Raw genomic sequence first — 18,608 nt, forward strand, 5'->3', positions numbered from 1 at the left:
AGAGGAGACACCAGGAAAGAGCCTCTTGAAGCTGGTCGAGATGTTGAACTTCTAGTCCCTCTAGTCCTTCAAGTGCATAGTACAATGCCCTTCAGTGTTTACTTTGAAAAACAACACAACAGGAACAGATACACCAAGTAAGCTGAGTTTTCAGTATAGCTGAAGTTACAAGGGGAACTCACCTTCATGAATCGATGAGGTGGACTTCTGAGGTCAAACATTGAACGACTCACATCAAATGATCCAGGCAAAGCACTAGGTCTTAAATCACTAACTAAAAAGACAAAGAGAACAACACAAATAATGTAAGCATCATTCCTAAAGAAAAAAAAAATTAAGAAAATTAAGAAGGTTTTTTTTTTAAGTAGACCTACAGTAGAATTGAAAACCAGCTAAATAACATCTATGGAAGGACATTTCACATCATAGCTTCCAAATAAACACATTCTCTAGTTCTAAGCCCACACAAATGAAAACCATCATAGCAGTTGCTGCAACGAAACAGGTGTAGAGTTTTGCTTAGTCCATAGATGCACATAAAGAGGATCATTTTGAAACAGCTGTCAAAAAACTCTTGAGGAAGAAGGTATTTTAGAGCTGTACTCTAGACACAGTTAAGTGACCTTTCTTGTGTTCAAGCTTACTAAGACAAAACTAGTGAAGCATTTACTTAGCTTGAACAAAAATGGAAAAAGAGAGGATTTACTGAAGGGAAGATGTTCGAGACAGTTTCATTAAGCCTATTTGGCTCCCACCACCGGTGTTCACAAAACTTAGCAAAACCATATGCATTAAAGACTGCTGAAATTTTATGTGTGTTTTGTTGTCTTAACACAAAATATATGGAGTAGTCTTTTCATGTAGTCTCTACAGTGATTTAGAATTATTTTTAAAACAGGACATAGACTGAGACATTTCCCCCAGCTATAAAATAAGCACAATATACCATTCTAAATAAAACACCTTTAAAAATGCAGGCTGTTGCCAGCTTCCAATTTGATAGAGAAGTGTATACTTTTCTTCAAGTCTATACATTTCCTGAATGCGTTTGCCTTAGCAGTCACTTACAGCAGGCAACACTTAGTCACCTCCTTTACTCTAACAGTATTCATTACAGGATAAATATACCAACGAACAGCACAGAAAAAATTTATCTAGGTAGACAACACCTCCTATCTAAACTTTTATTATCTCACAGCCCTCCCCTGTTCTTAAACACACCTATGCAATGAAAAGTGGGGACATTTCTGCACCTTCAAAAGCAAACTACAAAAAAGCTGGCATATAGCATCACTGTCCATTTTGCACCCATCTGCTCCTGAATGCTTTTTAGTGCCCGTTCCTCTCTCCATATATACACTGCTCAAACATTCCTCCACTCAAAATACCACCTGACTTCCTTTTTCCATCTCCCTCAAACACTCCTGTTACTGGTAGCTGGAATCTCCCGTACTGCATCCTGTTTTGGATCGGAGCCACCCCAGCTTGCTTTTCCAGTTTGTGTATCTTCATGTGATGCATGCAAGCCTTGTGAAGCCCCAAAAGACAGAAAGTAACAGCACAGCTGGAAATCAAGCAGAGCTGGTTCACAGATCAGTTCACCAACTGAGAAGTGTCCGCAGCATACAGACCAGTTTGAGAACTGCTATAATCAAACACACCTTCTGTGTACTTCTCTTGGCTTTTTTCTCTTACATATAAACCTTGGGAAAGGGAGGAAGATAGTAAAGTAAGGGTGTGGTCCTTCTCACCTGATCCATATAATTTCCTATTATCTGATTTTGCTTGGCAGCGCCTAATCAGATCTGGCGAAACCCGATGCTCCAAATAGAACGGGTTGTACACGTCATAGCAGGGCCATCGGTACACGCCGTGCAGTTCTGCTTTCCGGTCACCGAATGAGGCTCTGGCAGATTCTGTAGAGGACAAGTAAACATCAAATGCAAGAGTTCCAGACATAACACATGCTGCCTGGCTTCATAAAGCAGGCAGAGTGCCTTCAGGGCAAAGGACAAAATATTTAAATATTATCTGCTTCAGGAAAAAAAATATATATATTAAAAAATAGAAAAAAACACATACACATTATGTCAGATTTCCACAGTGTGCTAGCAAACACTGGAATTAAATTGGCAATAAAAAGCTATGCATACTCTGTCTTGGAGTTCCACGATATATGCCTAACTAGTTAAAATACAGAAGGCTTCAAAGACAGGCAGCAAGGCAGAAATAAACAGGAAAAGCAGGGCCATGTGTACAGAAAACCTCTGACTTATTTGGCTACCTACCCCCACGACATTCCCACTCTGCTAAAGGAGCCCCAGACTTTCAGGAGGGTCTTGTATGGAAACATAATATAACTTGGGACTGCAGTATCCTTGTCATCCAATTTCCATAGGAAGTCTGTCAGTGGTAAAGTCACTGGTCCAAAATGACTTGAATTGTTGGCTGAGGCACAAGTAGACAGATCTGTGAATGCTTAAATCCCAGCCCTTTACTCAGCCCATTACAGCACAGCTGCCCTATTTTTCTTTCCTTTATTTATAATCATTTCAGAAAAAAACATGCACGTCTTGGTCAGCAGAACAGTAAAGAACACTGCTGTAGTGCTCTGTTTTGTCTGTCTGGAATAAAAATAAGACATATATAACAGTACAGTAGAGAATGGAGATGGGGTGACTTGAACTCTGCCAAGCTCCGATATTTGCTTTCTTCACTTCACCTCCCTGGATTTCAACCTGGCTGTTAAAATGTTCTTTATCCCACTACAAAGTGCCTTCACTTCTTAAGTGTGTTGCACTGTAAGGCAAACTATTATCACTGTAAAATCTGTTCCACCAGGTGTTAGCAGAGTAAGTAAAAAAGAATAACTAAAACAGTGAGGTGGAACATGAGAGATGATAAAGGAAGAATTCAAGTATAATGGGCTTGAGCATGACGTAAATCAGGGTGAACGCTAGAAATGAGGCCATAAAGAATTGCTACACAGCAGATGATGGAAAAGTCAGCGTTCCAGACCAGGAGCACGCTCCTTCCTGCTAGCTTACTTCTGTGAGAGCATGAGACATGCTGCAGTGAGTACTGAAGGGAAAGGCTGCCAGAACTTAATTGCTTTCAAAAGGGATGCCAAGAGCGAACAGTGAGCGTGTCCTGTTTCACTGAAGGAAAATGGTCAGACATGCACAGAAAATGGAGTGGAACTGAATGCAGAACTTCGACTTCTACAGGTATTTGACAACAGTCTAAGAAGCAAATACTCTAAATACACTTTTTGATTATGCTGGTGCTTTGGCTAATATGAAGAAGGAATGACAGCACATTTCCCTGTATTTATTAAATCTTCCTAAAAAGTAAACTTTGCATTTCTAAACACAACTTCAATAAGGCTTAAAAAGCTGTACTTTAAAAAAATAAGTATTTATATTTGTAAAGAGAAATGGAAGTTGCCTACTTAATATAAGAGCCACTTTTCAAATATTTGTTCAAGAATTTAAAATATTTGCTCAAGAGAGACAAGTATGATGACTCAGGTCATCCTGCCAGAAGATCTACCGGCTTTATAGCCAGTCTGTTCACAAGGTCCTTCAGAAATGATGATGAAACAGAATTCCCAATGAAGACAAGTCACTGGTTTATAAGTCACTGAACTGTGGAACAGCATTATCACACAAAATATTTATCTAAAGGCATTTAGACACATCTTCCTTCTCCCTGAAGAACATTTGTGCCTCAGAGTCGTTGATGCTCTTCTCTGTACAGTGTCTTGAGAATAAGACAAAGCAAGGCAGAGCCTGAGCCCAGACCCAGTGAGAAATGGGATTACCACAAACATGTCTGGCATTTCCACACCTTGTTCAAGTACGGAATTACAAGAACTAGCTGCTGAAGTAGCAGAGAAGTGGGGAGGCTGAGAGAGATCAGACTCAAGAGATAAGAAAGGCCTCATGTGTTCTACCTCCAACTATTAGGTTGCCTGTCCATGTCTGGTGAGGCAGACATCATAAATAAAGCCCACTAAAAAGATCAGACACAGAATGACCAATCTGTACCAAACCGCTCTGCTAGGCTGATTAGCTTGGCTCTGGGGTGGGTGAGGAGGAAGTTTGGCAATAGGCAGGCAGGAGGAGAAAAGAAGCAACAGCAAGGATCTGGGGTGAAGAGGGAAGGGTGGGGATAAAACCACACAAACACAAAAAGGTTAAGTAGTACTGCATTAGTTATTATGCAACCTGTGGTTGACTTTTTTCAGTTAAGGTTTCTACCCTCAGAAAGGAAATATGGTCACATGAGACTAAAAGCATATTACCCACTTATCACGTGCTCAAGGCAAAGCAACTGTAGAGAAAACAACTCTTCAGGTTTGCCCCATGCCAAAATCTTCCTTCACCTGACTCTACACATCTCCTGGCAGGACCAAGAGCCACGCGGTAGCATATGCCCCATAACTCATGTTACCAAGTCAGGCTCCTGTCCTTTTAAAATGCCAATGTGCCTAAATTGCCTGTGCATCATTTTGTCAGTCCGAGCATGGGACTAACTGGCAGAAGTTGAAGGACAAGATTGTTGTGAAGCAAAGAATCACAGAATCGTGCACAACCTTACACCACTGAGATCTGCAGCCCCTGGGCTCCCAAAGAGCAGGAAAAAGAGCAGGAAATAGTAGGGAAAAAATTCCACCATAGAGTAGCACATGCTGCCTCCTGGTGAAATTTGAAAAGGAAGATGTGTTAGTCTGTTAAAACATATCAGTACACTAAACATGAAAGCTACAACAGCCACTTTCTTGAGTTATCTGGATGCTGGGGATGTGTTAGGTTTTCCAATAAATTCTTAACTATGGCTTCCGTTTCCTTTGTCTTCCATTACTCTGGGTATGAACACTGGTGAACAATCCTCCCTTTTAGTTTTATTCATGCAACATCACAGAGATTCATGGTGGGATGAAATCCTTCCCAAAACCTCTCTGGATGTCCATAGAGAAAATAAACAAGATCAGGCTTCTAGAAAAGTGCGGCAAACATATGTTTTCCATAGGAATACTTGACAACTTTCAAGGAATAGCAGAAGTGAAACAACTGCTTCAGCAATGTGGTTTATATTTTACCTTGAATCCCTCCAGCATGTGAGATACTGGGAAAGTTCTTCGGTTGTACATAAGCCAATTTGAATGGAGGGACCACAAATGGTACCTCCTGACCATCCAGGGGCAGTTTAGAAAGCAGATAATCTTCTGAACAGCCAACTTGACGCTTCACCGACACAGAAGACAATGGAGGCTTCTCTACAATAGTTGGCTTGCTTGCAGCTACTGCTTCAGATTCCTGCACCATGGAAACTGCTAAAAATAAAGAAGGAGAAAAACAGACAGTCCACATGTGCATTAAGTTTTGAACAATACTATGAACAGATCTCTTTCATTTAATAGGATCTGTGCTTCATACCTTACTTCATGGCTCCTAGTATTCAGTTTTACCAGCATTTGGGGCTAGCGCCTGGAAAAGAGATTCATCCTCACTACACCTGTACGACTGATACAAACTCTTTGTTGCCCAAGCTTTTATATTTATAGCTACCTTGCTCTTAAGTGAATTTTTACAAGAGGTACACTTGTACCATAGAAGAGTTCTTTAAACAACTAAGACAGCAAAGAAAATCCTAACAGCAAATCCACAGGGAGTTGTGGTTTTTGTTGTTGTGGTTTTTTTGTGTTTTTTTTGTTTTTTAAAAAGCCTTCACTCCTAGAGTTTTAAAGATACGAGACCTTTACACAACCTTGGTAAAAATTTGACTTTTTGGATGGCATTCCAAGCTGCAAAAGTGCAGACTTCAGACAAGCGTTATTTTTTCAGTTCCAATTCCGATCCATTACACTAGCACATGTTCAATCTCCAATTGGACGTATGAAAAGAATTTTACATGTTTTAAAAGAACTGACGCTTATCAGGGCTGATAGTAATTTTATTAATGGGAAATCTCATAATTAATGAAGCCAAAACAGCAAAAAATCCTTAGTCAATGTCATTATGTCGGAACTCACGATCATTTTTCTCATTTTCCATGCAGAAACACCATTTACAGCAGCTTTTTATACATTCTGTTGCCATTGTTTTCAGTGCTGCAATTTAGAGCAGACCACAATCAAAGATCCAGTGTAGCTATGAAACCTGAAAAACACAATAAACCAAACTGTATTAGATGAGAATAACTGATAATACTGCATTTTGATTTCAGTTATCTAATAGGTGACTGCTTATTGGACACAGTCCCAGGGTCAATGAGAAAGTCCTCTCAGCCTTAAAAGGATCAGAGCCATCAGATTTATCTCACTGAGATAAATAATCGTTTATTTAGGGAAAGAGAAAATAACTTTAATGTGCAGCATCCAGGTACTTTCAGTGACCCACTCAGACAGGTCGCTGTCCTTCAGGAACACTAAAATTCTCCTCATATCTGTGTGTGCCACTGGGCTTTGCAGTTTACTCAGCTTTACAGCTCTTTTGATGTGGTCTTGTCAAGTCACTTGCAAGATGTGGCTTTTATTCCATTTCCCTTGTTCAAGTTTCTCCTATCCTCTTTCACTCATGTACTATTTTCACATACAACCATACCCGTTTACATTTTTCACTCAACATACTCCATACTTTAGATCTGAAAACACTCTTTATGAATGATGCCAAAATTGCCTTCTTTGAGGAACTACTGCTTTCTCATAATTGTATACACATGAAACTGAAGACCTGTTTCATTAAACAATTGTCTGCTATGCGTACAGAAATAGAGAGTGCTGACTTCCAGCAAAGTAAGAGGCATGTAATCTACTGAAGAATGAGAACAAATCTATAACAGCTGGTTAACATTAAAAGAACTTTATGACAATACTAACTGGCCTCATTCAAATGTCTTTATTCATATCCTTATGCTCTTTTGTTCAGAGGGACACAGACAGCTGCATTGCCTCCTGTCCAAAACTTTAGTTGTCTAAGTCTAGTTCTTTTACATGCACCTAAAGTACATAAGGTTCTTCACAGAACATATCCAAGACATGATTCCAACTCCATCGAGTTTAGAGGACACCAAACAGAACGTATGAACATAAGCTGAAAAGATGGGAAAGACAAGAAGAGAAAGGGGAAAGCACAGAGAGAAGATGACAATTATGCAAAAATGGACACGTTTGCTCAGTTATTTCAATGGCAAGGAATTGCTGAAAGCTTTTCTGCTACAGCACAGAAGCTGTTCCCACCTGCAGCTTGAACAGTGCCGTCATTCTTTGTGCGTGTGTATTCAAAGACAGCTAGGCAACCACTTGAATCCTGTTAACAGAAATAACATTAATATATTAAAAAAAAATCTTTTAAAAGCCCCCCCAAAACTCTGATGATGCCAAGTGAAGATATTAACCTACAGACACTTCATCTAACTTAGAAATCATGTGCTTTCTTGTCATAACATCAGTTATTTCCCCAGGTAGGGTGCAAATGACAGTTACCAAGAGATGCGTCAATTTGCAAATACTGCCCAAAGACAACACTCACTGACTGACCTGCTCCAGGGAGCTGCTGCCTCTGCTTTATCTGCTGGCTTTGGCAAAGCCACCAACAGCACACGTCTTCAAGAGCAAGCCTTGAACTAACTTGCTATCTTTAAAACACAACTGTGAAATATAATGAAGGTTTACTATTACAAGTACATAACCGTTCCAGAATTATTCTTTACCATGAGCTATCACATAGTACTGATAAGAAGGAAATTTTTAAAATATATTTCCATTAGTCCTAAACCTAAGTAAGCCATTATTCTATTGCAACAAGGACCTAAGGGAGTATGTGGTTTAATACAATTTCTTTGAATAATTTTCACTGGTTTAACCACTAAGTGACAGTCATTCTTTCCTCTAGTTTTATACTGCACTTTGCGTTCAATAGACCAAAATGAACAAAGCGCAAGTGACCCCTCAGAAGTAGCCTGAATACTGGCACACGTTACTCTGGAAAACAGAATGCTGTGGAAGAGATTATAGGGTAGTTTCTAACCAGACAAGGCAGAGGTGCAATATCTTGCTTTAAAAGGGACACTGTTACGCTACACAGAATCCATCCCTCAGTACTGCCCTGATCTCAAAAGGGCCCAGGAGTGTGAACGCACTGCAAGATCTGCATTAAAAAGACTTTAGAGGTGACTCCAGACCACTGACTCTAGAACCTGCTCTGCATCTTTACAGAAGCACAAAAAGAGGCACAGGAATTTCTCATTAAATTCTCCACATTTCGAAGGATCAGATTTTTTCACCACTGCTCCTCCCTCAGTGAGACACTCACAATAGCTAAGCCTGCTAGAATTCAAAGTTTACTTTAAGGTTCCCTTGCAGTGATTTTCCTTCCCAGCTGTTATCAGTACACAGCTGGAGTTAATATGCTTTACTCTTGTTCACTGTGTTTAAACTGGGCTGAAACAGCTGCTTCATTTGCTCTAAGCTTTGCAACAATGGTATCTAAGCCTCAGCAGCAGTTTGTGCAGGCAAAACATCTTTTATCTCAAAACATCCAGATTGAATCTATTCGCTACTGCTGGAGAAGAAACCAAAATGTTAGTAACTGCCCTGCTTTCCAGCTACATAGAGTGGAAAAATTAGCTTTTCTGCATCAGAGAAAATTCAGTTCATGGTAGCAATTTCTTTGCCCAGAACTGGTTAGCTGGAACCATTACGGTGAGCAAGTGAACAAATGCAAATTGTCTGTCACAAGAAGCTGCCTTTCCATTGTAGGGCTGAGTGCCTTACCTAGAAAGAAAGGGCTACATAGAGGTAGTGAGGCTGTAACAGTAAAAATGCAATTCTACATCTTTTGTACTTCTATAATTAAAAAAAGACCATGTTTTTCATGGTGAGACCAAGTAACCTGTGATGGTCACTGACCATTATCCTTTTTTCCACATTTTTCAATGTGCATTTTTTTTCCTTATCTGAAGAAGAATATAAAGCAATTCATCACTGCCCATTGTATAGAAGAGAGTACACAATTTACAGATTACTGTTTTGTAGGCAAGGCAGTATCACTAGCCAATACCAAAGTATATAGACACATAGCTTAGATTTTCCAATGTAGTTTGAGCTTAAATACAGTATTTTGAAAAGAAAGTTCAAAGGCTAAGAGACTGGGACACAGCTTATGTATATTTTTTTAAGCTTAAAAATGTAATGGTTTCAGTGACAAAATCTGTGCTTGTGTTCTTAGACTTACACCATAGCCAAATTAGAAACAATGACAGCATTTGCTGAGGGACGGAGCATCTAGACACAGCATTCCCTCATTCTCCTTAGAGCACTTTGCTTTGTTCATGAACTCACAGTATGGATGGTCTCAACTACTTTTTAAGGTTTTGATTAATGTAATTAAGCTACACAGATAAACATATTTGTTTTCTGTTTTAGTTCAGAAGAGCAATCCTGGCAGTAAATTAGATGGCTTGACTCCCAGTTAATTTATTTTCTCGTATCTGTATTTCCCAAGTTGCCTACAGTTATTTATCCAACTTTCACTGCATGCGAAAGTTTTGTCTTAACCATGTGGGAAAGAGAGAAATTTAGCAGGTTCTGTTGCATATTTTATTAACTGAAAATGAATTAAAATCTTGTAGAGGATTAAACAAGTATTTCATGATCTTGACAGAAGCTGACATTGCTGTCAAAGGTTAAACTTCTCCCACATGCCATAACTTTTTGCTGGTTTCAGCTGCCCCAAAATCCTCAGTATGAAATTTAATAGTTGTAAAAAGGTTGTACTGACATGCATTTTTGTGGGAATAAATTACCAAATGAACGTGAAGTGTAGAGACATCTGTTAGGTATACCACCAAATTCCAAAGTAGTACTGATTTATCATCAATTCCATCCATTCTAACAAAATGTCAGGACTTTTTGACCCTTTCTCTAAGTCCTGGAGTCAGTTTTTGTTAGGCAATATGCATATGTCAGACATCCCCTGTTTTGGAGATATTAGACTGAGAAAAGAACAGGAGGAAGAGGGGAATTATCCCTGGTTTTCAGGCAGAAAGCTGAGATAGAGAAATCAAATCACTTGCAGCAGAAGAAAGAACTGAATCCAGATCTTGTAACTCTGTCTCAAATTCTCTTTTTAGGTGTTTTCCATGGAATTCAGTATGTTTTTTAATTTCTCTCTTCCCAGTATCAAGCCAAAGTAAGATAACAGCAATAGTCCTTCTACACTAAAGCAGAAGGAAAGCCAAGGTTATTAGAACATCCTGGAAACAATAAAGTTTAAAAACCTACCACACACATACACAGAGCCTAGAGAATTACAATCACTACTATTTTAATGGGTTGAGAGGGAGAACATAAATTATCTTAATGATTTCCAGATTTCTGTGATAGAAATTTTGAATGAGCTAAAATCAGATAAACAGAGTATCAAAAGACTTCAGTTCCAGATGCCTCCAGAATGATTACAAGACAGAGATGTTTGGAGAAGGAAGTAAATATTTTCAACAGCTCATTAAATAAAAAGTATGTGATAGAAAAGGGATGATCACAATATTAAATATTAAAAGCTGAAAGCAGTCTGAAAATAAATGTCAGGTCTTTGCTGCCTTTTGATGAAAGGGTGTATTTTGCAACCAGTGTGTAGGCTGCCGATGTATTTTACTGCATTTAGTCAGAGCGCTGCTCCATAGGAGTTGATCAGGTAACACATGTAAAACGATGCGATAGACTCAGAGGTGAAATAGCTGATCTCGAACTGGGAAAGCTGGCTAAACCAGAGGTTTTGAATGTTATGAGATTTATTGCCAGCCATGAACGTATAACATGCATTCTCAGATCCGTACTCCAGAAACACATTCACGGCAAAATTTCTAGTAGCAGTTAAGTACTCACAAAGCTGGAGGTGTAAAAGAAAATATCCAGAAACAGGGATGATCAGTTGTTATTAAGCATTTGGGACAGATCCTCAAATGACATAAGCATCTACAGCTCCCAGTGGAGCCACCACATTTGGCAACACGTGAGGAGAAAGCCAGCTGAAGCTTGCCGGTTCACACCTCAGCCAAACACCGTGTCTGTGCTGCCTCGGCGCCTTTCTGCCTTCCAGAGCCAGGACATGCAATCACTCCCAGTCACAGAAATCCTGCAAAGAGCACAGCACCACCACCACAGGCGTCCAGATGATTAACAACACAGCATGGCAAAAGCTGATTCTGCTGCAGGTCAGATGGATTCTCTGTTGACGGTGCAGATGCTGCAAAAGGTGTAACTTCCACAGCCAGCTCTTTTGTAGTTTTGTTTCTGGGGGAGAACACCCGGGAGCTGTGCACTGGTCTAAGTACAGCTCTGCATCTGAAGGGGGGTGGCTTGTGACCACTGCATCTCTAAACTGGTCAAACAGCCTCAATGGTTTTAAGAAATTTGCCTTCAAGTACTTTGCTACTGTAGCAGCAAGACACCACACCTACCCACCTACACACAGAGTGCCACGCACGGGCATACACGTCCCAAAGACATGAAGTCCACAGTTTAAAAAAGAGCCCTGCGGTTTTTTTTGGATTGTAGATGGGTCTGATTTGTATCATACGCACACGAGAGAGAGGAACTTCAGGTGGGTCTGAGCACATGAAAACACAGGACACCAGCTTTTGTTCCTATTCATTGTAAGTCTAGGCTAGGTAGGTGTCTGGAGAAAGAGAGGGGGGGAAAAAAAAAGTCATGCCAATACACACCTACCAGGTGCATGATAAAAGGCTCCTATCTATGCCTGTTTCAGGAGAACCCCACAACAGCGATATCTGCAGTAACTAGTGGGTGTGTGCGTGCATGCACCTTTCTTCTCTGCTTGTAACCACAACTCGGGGAAAAGCATGAGAGGTCTGAGAATCTGCACACTGGAATTATTCCAGTTCTTCTGCCTTCCAAGGAAATGAAGAAAATGTGAGGCTTTCCTTTCTGTTGTGCCTGGAAAGAGGAAGGGACTTCATGCTGAAAGCAGCAGGTCACAAAGGGGATGCAGGAATAACACGACAGAAAAAGAGAAGTTATGAGAAGGCTTTTGAAGGACGTAACCAAAAGACAATCTTGTGAGACAAACAGTCTTGTGAGACAGACAGCTTACAAACAGTTCAACAGAAACATGACAAAGAGATGCAAAGCTCAGCACAGCAAATAAAAACAAAACATCTAAAAAAAAAAAAAAAAATCTAAAACTGAAAAAAAAAACCCCAAACTATGCATAATTAACCTAACTTAGGTGATGGGGATTTTATGATGTTGCACAGCCCTCCTGTGAGCCTAGTGGTGTTAAGAAGTTACACAACTAAATCTGGTAACAGAAACAGACGGTAAAAAGTTGCTGGGAGAAGCGTCATGGTCCATGATGCAACCAAACCACCAACTGCCTGGGCACAGGGAGCACCTTCCCGTGCTGGTACACAATGGCAAAACAGCCCCTCGGGGGAGTTCATGGCTTCCCCTCACTGATCCCAGAAACAGGAAAATGAATGGACTGGACCATCAGTCTGAACCAGCACAGTACTGTCCTGCAAAATCCTCTCATTCACTTATGGTTTGCTAAAACAGAATCTTGATTTTGAAGACCAGAAGGTCCATTATGCACCCTCCTCAGTTACTGACACCACTGGATTTCAACCTGTTACTCCTGCACTACATTGAGCAGCTTAAGCAGCAAGACACTTGAGTTTTATTTCAGAAAACTATTCCAATAGCTAGATGTCTTCACTGTTAATATTTTAACTATTTCCATTTTTTTTCCCCCCAGTTTTTATGCCTTTGCTCTACTAAGATTGTTAATTACCAGTATTATAGTATCTCTTTTCTTCATTCAGATCTCAAAAGATTAGGATCTAACCTTCTTTTATATTTCTCTTCAGTAAGCTAATGAGACCAAAGCAAGCCATGTAGACAAATTTAAACCTGTAGGTTTTACACCATTCAGGTCTGATTTGTATAGTTCTTGTCAAAACATTATCCCTCCCTCCCTCTCTGACCAGTTTCATTCAGGCTGGTACCACAACTGAACTATGTACCTCAGACTTGAACAATGTCACAGAATCATCTAAGGTGAGAATATATTTCATAAAATAATCCTTGTAAGGATAACATTGCTCTCATTCCCGCAGCATTGTACTGAGATCCAAGACTGGTACTGGTCCACCATCGCCTCTGCATCCTTCTGACTGTATTCTGAGCAAGTGGAGGAGGAGGATGGGAACCTGCAGAGAGCATCTCCACAGGTCCTCTGGTGACTGCCCCAGCATTCAGGTAAGAGGTGGTTTGCTGGGCTCTCCTAGAGATAACAGATGCACATAAAGTTTAAAACTCATGTAATCAGTGGGAGTGCCCAGTACTATGCTGCTATCAGTCAAGATGTGACAATTGTACAAAACTATTATGTTTTCAGCTTTAGCAGGCTCCTGAGGCAAAGAAAACCACCTCAGAACTCAATTCTTAGCTGAGCTGTTGGCAGGGTGGTAAAAGTAGAGCTCACTGTGATCCCATGAGCTGCTTTCTATGGTCTCCTGCTGAGGAGGTCTAGGCCTAACCAAACCAGGGCAGCAGCTTTCCCTGGAACAGTCACATCTTCCGATGTGCAGTTGTGCAAGGCCATGCCATGACCCACCGCAACTTTCTTTCCTCCCTCCAGCTCCTCTGCCCAGACAAAGATGATGTAATGTATTTCTCCCTTTCTGCAGGCCCTGAGCTGAACCCGACAGAAGGAGCACTTGTGCAATCTAGCTGTGGTCTCCTTCAGCTCAGCAGCTGCTTCTCCCAGGGCTCCAGGCTGGAAGAGGCCAAACGGCCTTCAGCACATCTGCACAGGCAGCCCAGGCGCAGACCACCAAACAGAGTACGTCACCAAGAAGAACTAATTGCTCTTGCCTACTTCCCTGAAGAAAAATAAAGCTGAGCAGGTGTGTGTGCTTGGGCTATCACGCTACAGGAACAACTGCCTTTGCTTTCCAGGCACCCCTTGGAGAAGGGGAACAAGCCCTGGCACAAGTACACGATCCAAAGTCGTCCTTCTGACACGGCCCCCAGGGACACCCTGACTCTGGCTTAGCATTACAGCCTTGCACCTGCAGCCCTTAAAGGCAGACTTCATCCAAGCCTGCCTCAGTGTGCAGAAGATGAATAATATCATCTACAAGGGCCAAAAGAACAATTTTCGTAAGTCTGAGCCAATTTTTCTCATGCAAGATTTATATTTGAATTAAGAAGGGAACATTATAAATCTATCCCATGATAAAGCTTAAAACTTGGGATTTTAATAGGCTGAATCCTCTATGCTCTGGGCTGTAAAAGTTGATAGTGTTTCTGCCTAATGCTGCATTAGGCAAGGAACCAATTCATCCAGTTACTGAACTGACAACACTGTTCCTGTGAACTCCAGATAAATTCACTGACTTGGACAAGGATGTACATTATGGTATGTATTGGGGCAGTAAACACAAAAGAATAAATCTATTCTCCTGGACTGCAGATCATTTTGGACTCAGATGGAAAACAGCAAAGCAAGAGTTGAAGTGAGGACACAAGAAAAGAAAGCTTAAGCGGCTGAAATATCTGTAAAGAGAACTTGGCTTTTGATGAGAACATGGAAAGAACTCAGCATAAGATAAACCCTCCACTTAAGCAGATTAGGGAAAAATCATGACGATCACCGATAGTTACTTTATAATCTAACTTAAAATGCAAGACTTTATGTATTCTGTGTCAGGTTTTAATAGAATTTTTTTTCTCCTTCTGCAGTAATGCCAGGAAGCCACAAAAATAGAACTGTCAGCAGTCCATCTATAGCCGTGATACCAAAGAGAACTGGAAACATCTGGATACATTTTTCAACAGGACAGCCAAGACAAAGGTATTTTAGGCAAGAGCATTTGCCTCTGCAGTGGAGTTCCCTAACATGGCTAAAAGTGTCTAGCTTTGAAAAGATGGGCCTTGGATAGCAACTCAATGCAGCTCTAAGAGAGAACATTGAATGGCATCCTGGACTCCTCAGCCTCTGCCATGACCATGGAGCCACACAAGAAAACACACAGATACACATAAAATATCCAGACAGCTAATGAAAAATAGCTTCTCCTGTACATATGAAAAAGAAGAAAACCCAAACAGTTTTGCATGGAAAAATATAGTTTCGTTACCACTAAAACCATGTTGACCTACAAGAGTCTAGACAGAATATCGTAGAATCATCTTGGTTTGGTTATGTCTTTATATATACATACGCACAAACATCTGCTGCTTTCTTTTAGGCGAAACAGGTTTTTATTAGTTATTTTACATTAATTATTTGCTATTTTACATATAGCTATTAGCCCGCTTCATGATGCAAACAAAAATCTTTATACTATGAATTTTCCACAGGATGAGGATTCCCCGTTCAGCAGTTCTGCTCCTCCTTGTCACACTTCATAACCAATTACAACACTGTGGTGAGAGGAAAGAAATATACAAGCTGTATTAATGAAAGCTAAAAGACTATGGCTGAGATTAAGAAAGGAGACGGGTGACTCCAGTACATCTCATATATGAAAAGAGATTAAATGAATGACTTGAGAAAAGGAGGAAATGAGAATGGATCTTAATTAAAACTCAATCCAGATTGGGAGCTTGGCTCAGCTGGGCACGTGCACTGAGCTCAGGAACCTGCCTAAACACACTTTAAAAGTCCAGGAAGATCCCATCTTTATAAGTTGCAACTATTTATTATTTTTTTGCTTTAAATCAAACCAATCACTTTTAATGGCCCCAGCAGTGCCTTTCAAAGAGATGTACTGGCTGGAGCAGTTGGCAGCTGTGCAGGCACTGCATAAAAGAGGTATTTGTAAATCATTTTGTGTAGACATTGGGAGAAAACAGCAGAAATCAGACCCATCTCAATTTTATGGGAACATCTGACATCCCAATTATTATTGGCCAAATGCTGCTACAACTATGAGGCACAGCAGTGGGGTTCTACTCCCTTCCAAGAAGACAGAGGTCCTGAGAGCAGAAGTTGGCAGCGTGAGCTTATCACTCCATTTTTCCTCTCTCAGGATGGATTTGCTTAAAGCAAAGTGAATAATGCCTACACCATGAATGTATGGGGTTTTTTTATCCTGTTGGGTTTAAATCAACACTCTTTGCAGGAGATTTTTGCCCCATGATTTCACACATTGGTGAGACTAAATCTTGAATGTACACACACCATTGAACAGAATGCAAGCCAGGATAATTCAGGGAGATGCTCTGGGGTTGATCTAGATTTCATGGAGGAATCTTTAGCTACTTCGGTCAGTGGCTCAACAGACACAGAACCTGAAAGGGAAACTGTCAACCTCTGGATTGGGAACTCTGTCAAGCTCATTTTGCAATAGTAAATAGGAGAAAAAAAAAGAAAAAGAAACCACCAAACCCAAACAAACAAAAAACCCAACCCAGAATTAAGAGGTTTTGAATTTTCCTGTATTGTGAAACTAAACTGGTCTTGAGAGTGGTTTTCTGTCACCTGGAAGCTCAGTGCTGAACAACATCTTTAAAACCTCTCAAACAGGAAGCACAACTTATTTTTGTACCAGTTCACCGCTAACCACAGAAGTGCCGCTAGCTCAATCTACCTTTGAACCTCCCTCTGACTAACCCTCAACCCTGCAGTATGGCAGGCACTTTCCTCGTCGGAAGAGGTACACACACAGCAGACTGGATGCCTGAATTTTGCAAAGAGAATCCTTCCTTAGCCCCACTTTATCTGCCCCCTCCAAGCCCTAGTCAAGGGCTGGGCCATATTCTGGCCACATGCACCACCCAACGCTGGGGAGGTTCAACAAGCGGGAAGGACAGACACGCATCAGGCCCCTCGACCAGGAGGTATGAGGGCTCTCTGGGAGCGAGGGGCTGCACTCCTGCAGGTGCAAAGGACCTTCCCAGGGCTCTGCTGGTGAGGCTGCCCCACAAAGCAGAGCAGCCTTCCAGCTCTCCCACCACGGCCAAGCAGCCTTCCAGCTCCCTGTGCGCCAGACGAAGCTGAGGTGCTACATGAGTGCATTACTGTACCCCAGGCACGCTCTTCCGAAGCCGCCAGGGCTGCAGGGCCCTTGGCCTTGCCTGGTGCCCAGCGGAGCTGGGCTGGGAGCCAGGCATCTGCCCAGGCTGGAGGAGCACACTCCAAGTTAATGTCCAGGTCCCAGGCTCCAAGGCGCAGGTGCCGAAGTAACTGAAGTGTCTAATAGGTTTTGAGGCCACTGGGTCATGGTCCTTCTAGATTGCTTCCTTGGACTTCAAAGCTGGTTTAACTGCCAAAGCAGCATCTCCAGACCCAAAGCTCATTGCAATGACCACAAGAACCCTGCAGACATCAAGGGTCTTTGTTTGGGGCCTAATTATCCATTGTCTCCAGTTTAAGTGTGGCTATTAGATCACCGGCAAACAAAGCTTCAAAACAAAAAATCACCAGGGTACAATTTAAAGGAAAGATAAACATCAGATTTCTGACTTTTTTTTTTGGCACTGAATTAATACAAACTTTAGCTGTGATGACAGGGAAACAAACACTCATACTAAGCTTAAGAGAAGTGTCCTCACTGATTCTACAGTTTGATGTATTAACATAAAAGATATGATGCAACACAGATGAATTCAAACCAAACCCATGATATGAACCTCTTCCCACATGAGACTCCTCAGTTTAGGTCTGAGGATTCATCCTGGCAGCAAAATGCTATCAACATAATTTTTCCCTGCATAAGCAATTTTTCTGGGGGAGCCTGAATAGCGTTACTAACCAGAATGACAATACAGCTTAACCCAAACTCAGCCTGTCCCACTTAAAGCTTACTTTGCCTTTCACTTTACAGAGCTGAGATCTCAGGTTCTCTGCTGACACAGATTGGGTGTTGTTCTACTTAGATTAGAGAGAGAATATTTACCAGATTTAAGGTATCTTGGGAGATAGTAATTCAGAGTAAACAGAATGTTTTTTTTTAATAAAATTAAACAAGAGTCCAAAGAGGGGAGCAGTAGGTCAGGATATGCATTCATGCAAAATTCACTAAATGAAGTATACAGCATTTTTATCAAGCTGGCAAATTCCGTATATGTTTTCACCAAAGTCAAAGGGTGTTTCTGGTATAAGCCAAAGCGGGGTAGGATGCACAGGAAGACACCAAGCCTAGGCCAGCCAAAGCCTGGCTTCCTCTTGGAGGTTGCTCATCTCAGGCAGGTCCTCTGGGCTCTACCCACCACACACAGAGGCTGCGTCCACCTGTCCTGAACTTGCCTAAGGGCTGGCTGCTCGCGAGAGAGGCAGTTCGGCTCTCCCTTGCCAACAATCGCTCCTCTTGGACCTAGTAAACATGCAACTGCACAGCGAGCTGGCCCAACTCGCTGATTAGATGCTAAGCTAAACCACCAAAATGAACAAACATTTTTTTTTTAAAGAGTAGTTTTCCAACTCCCCCCATAGTTGACTGCACAAGGTGTGATCAGAATGTGCAGTCACAGGGAAACAGGGAGCCATGGCAGGACTGCCCTTTTCACAGCCAACCCACAACCCTGGAGAGTGCATTTAGAGTAAGGTACATCTGAAACTAACACCTATGGG

At 41.3% G+C, this 18,608-nt stretch overlaps 1 protein-coding gene across 6 annotated transcripts in view; it reads right to left on the bottom strand.

Moving 5' to 3' along the window:
* The window catches only part of TC2N (tandem C2 domains, nuclear), a 36,886-nt gene that overhangs the window by 13,789 nt on the left and 4,489 nt on the right, over nucleotides 1–18,608 (bottom strand). For 5 of the 6 annotated variants that reach the window (XM_071809566.1, XM_071809565.1, XM_065838557.2 and 2 more), the window contains 5 exons: nucleotides 7,244–7,313; nucleotides 6,038–6,164; nucleotides 5,105–5,338; nucleotides 1,752–1,916; nucleotides 183–274 (listed from right to left, as the gene is read on the bottom strand). In XM_071809566.1, coding sequence (XP_071665667.1) covers nucleotides 183–274; nucleotides 1,752–1,916; nucleotides 5,105–5,338; nucleotides 6,038–6,104 — 558 coding nt within the window. In that variant the 5' untranslated portion in view covers nucleotides 6,105–6,164; nucleotides 7,244–7,313. The remainder of the gene's footprint in view (nucleotides 1–182; nucleotides 275–1,751; nucleotides 1,917–5,104; nucleotides 5,339–6,037; nucleotides 6,165–7,243; nucleotides 7,314–18,608) is intronic. The other variant, XM_065838558.2, reaches the window with a different exon arrangement.

Source organism: Patagioenas fasciata, chromosome 5, assembly GCF_037038585.1.
Source record: "Patagioenas fasciata isolate bPatFas1 chromosome 5, bPatFas1.hap1, whole genome shotgun sequence".
Classification (NCBI taxonomy): Eukaryota; Metazoa; Chordata; class Aves; order Columbiformes; family Columbidae; genus Patagioenas; species Patagioenas fasciata.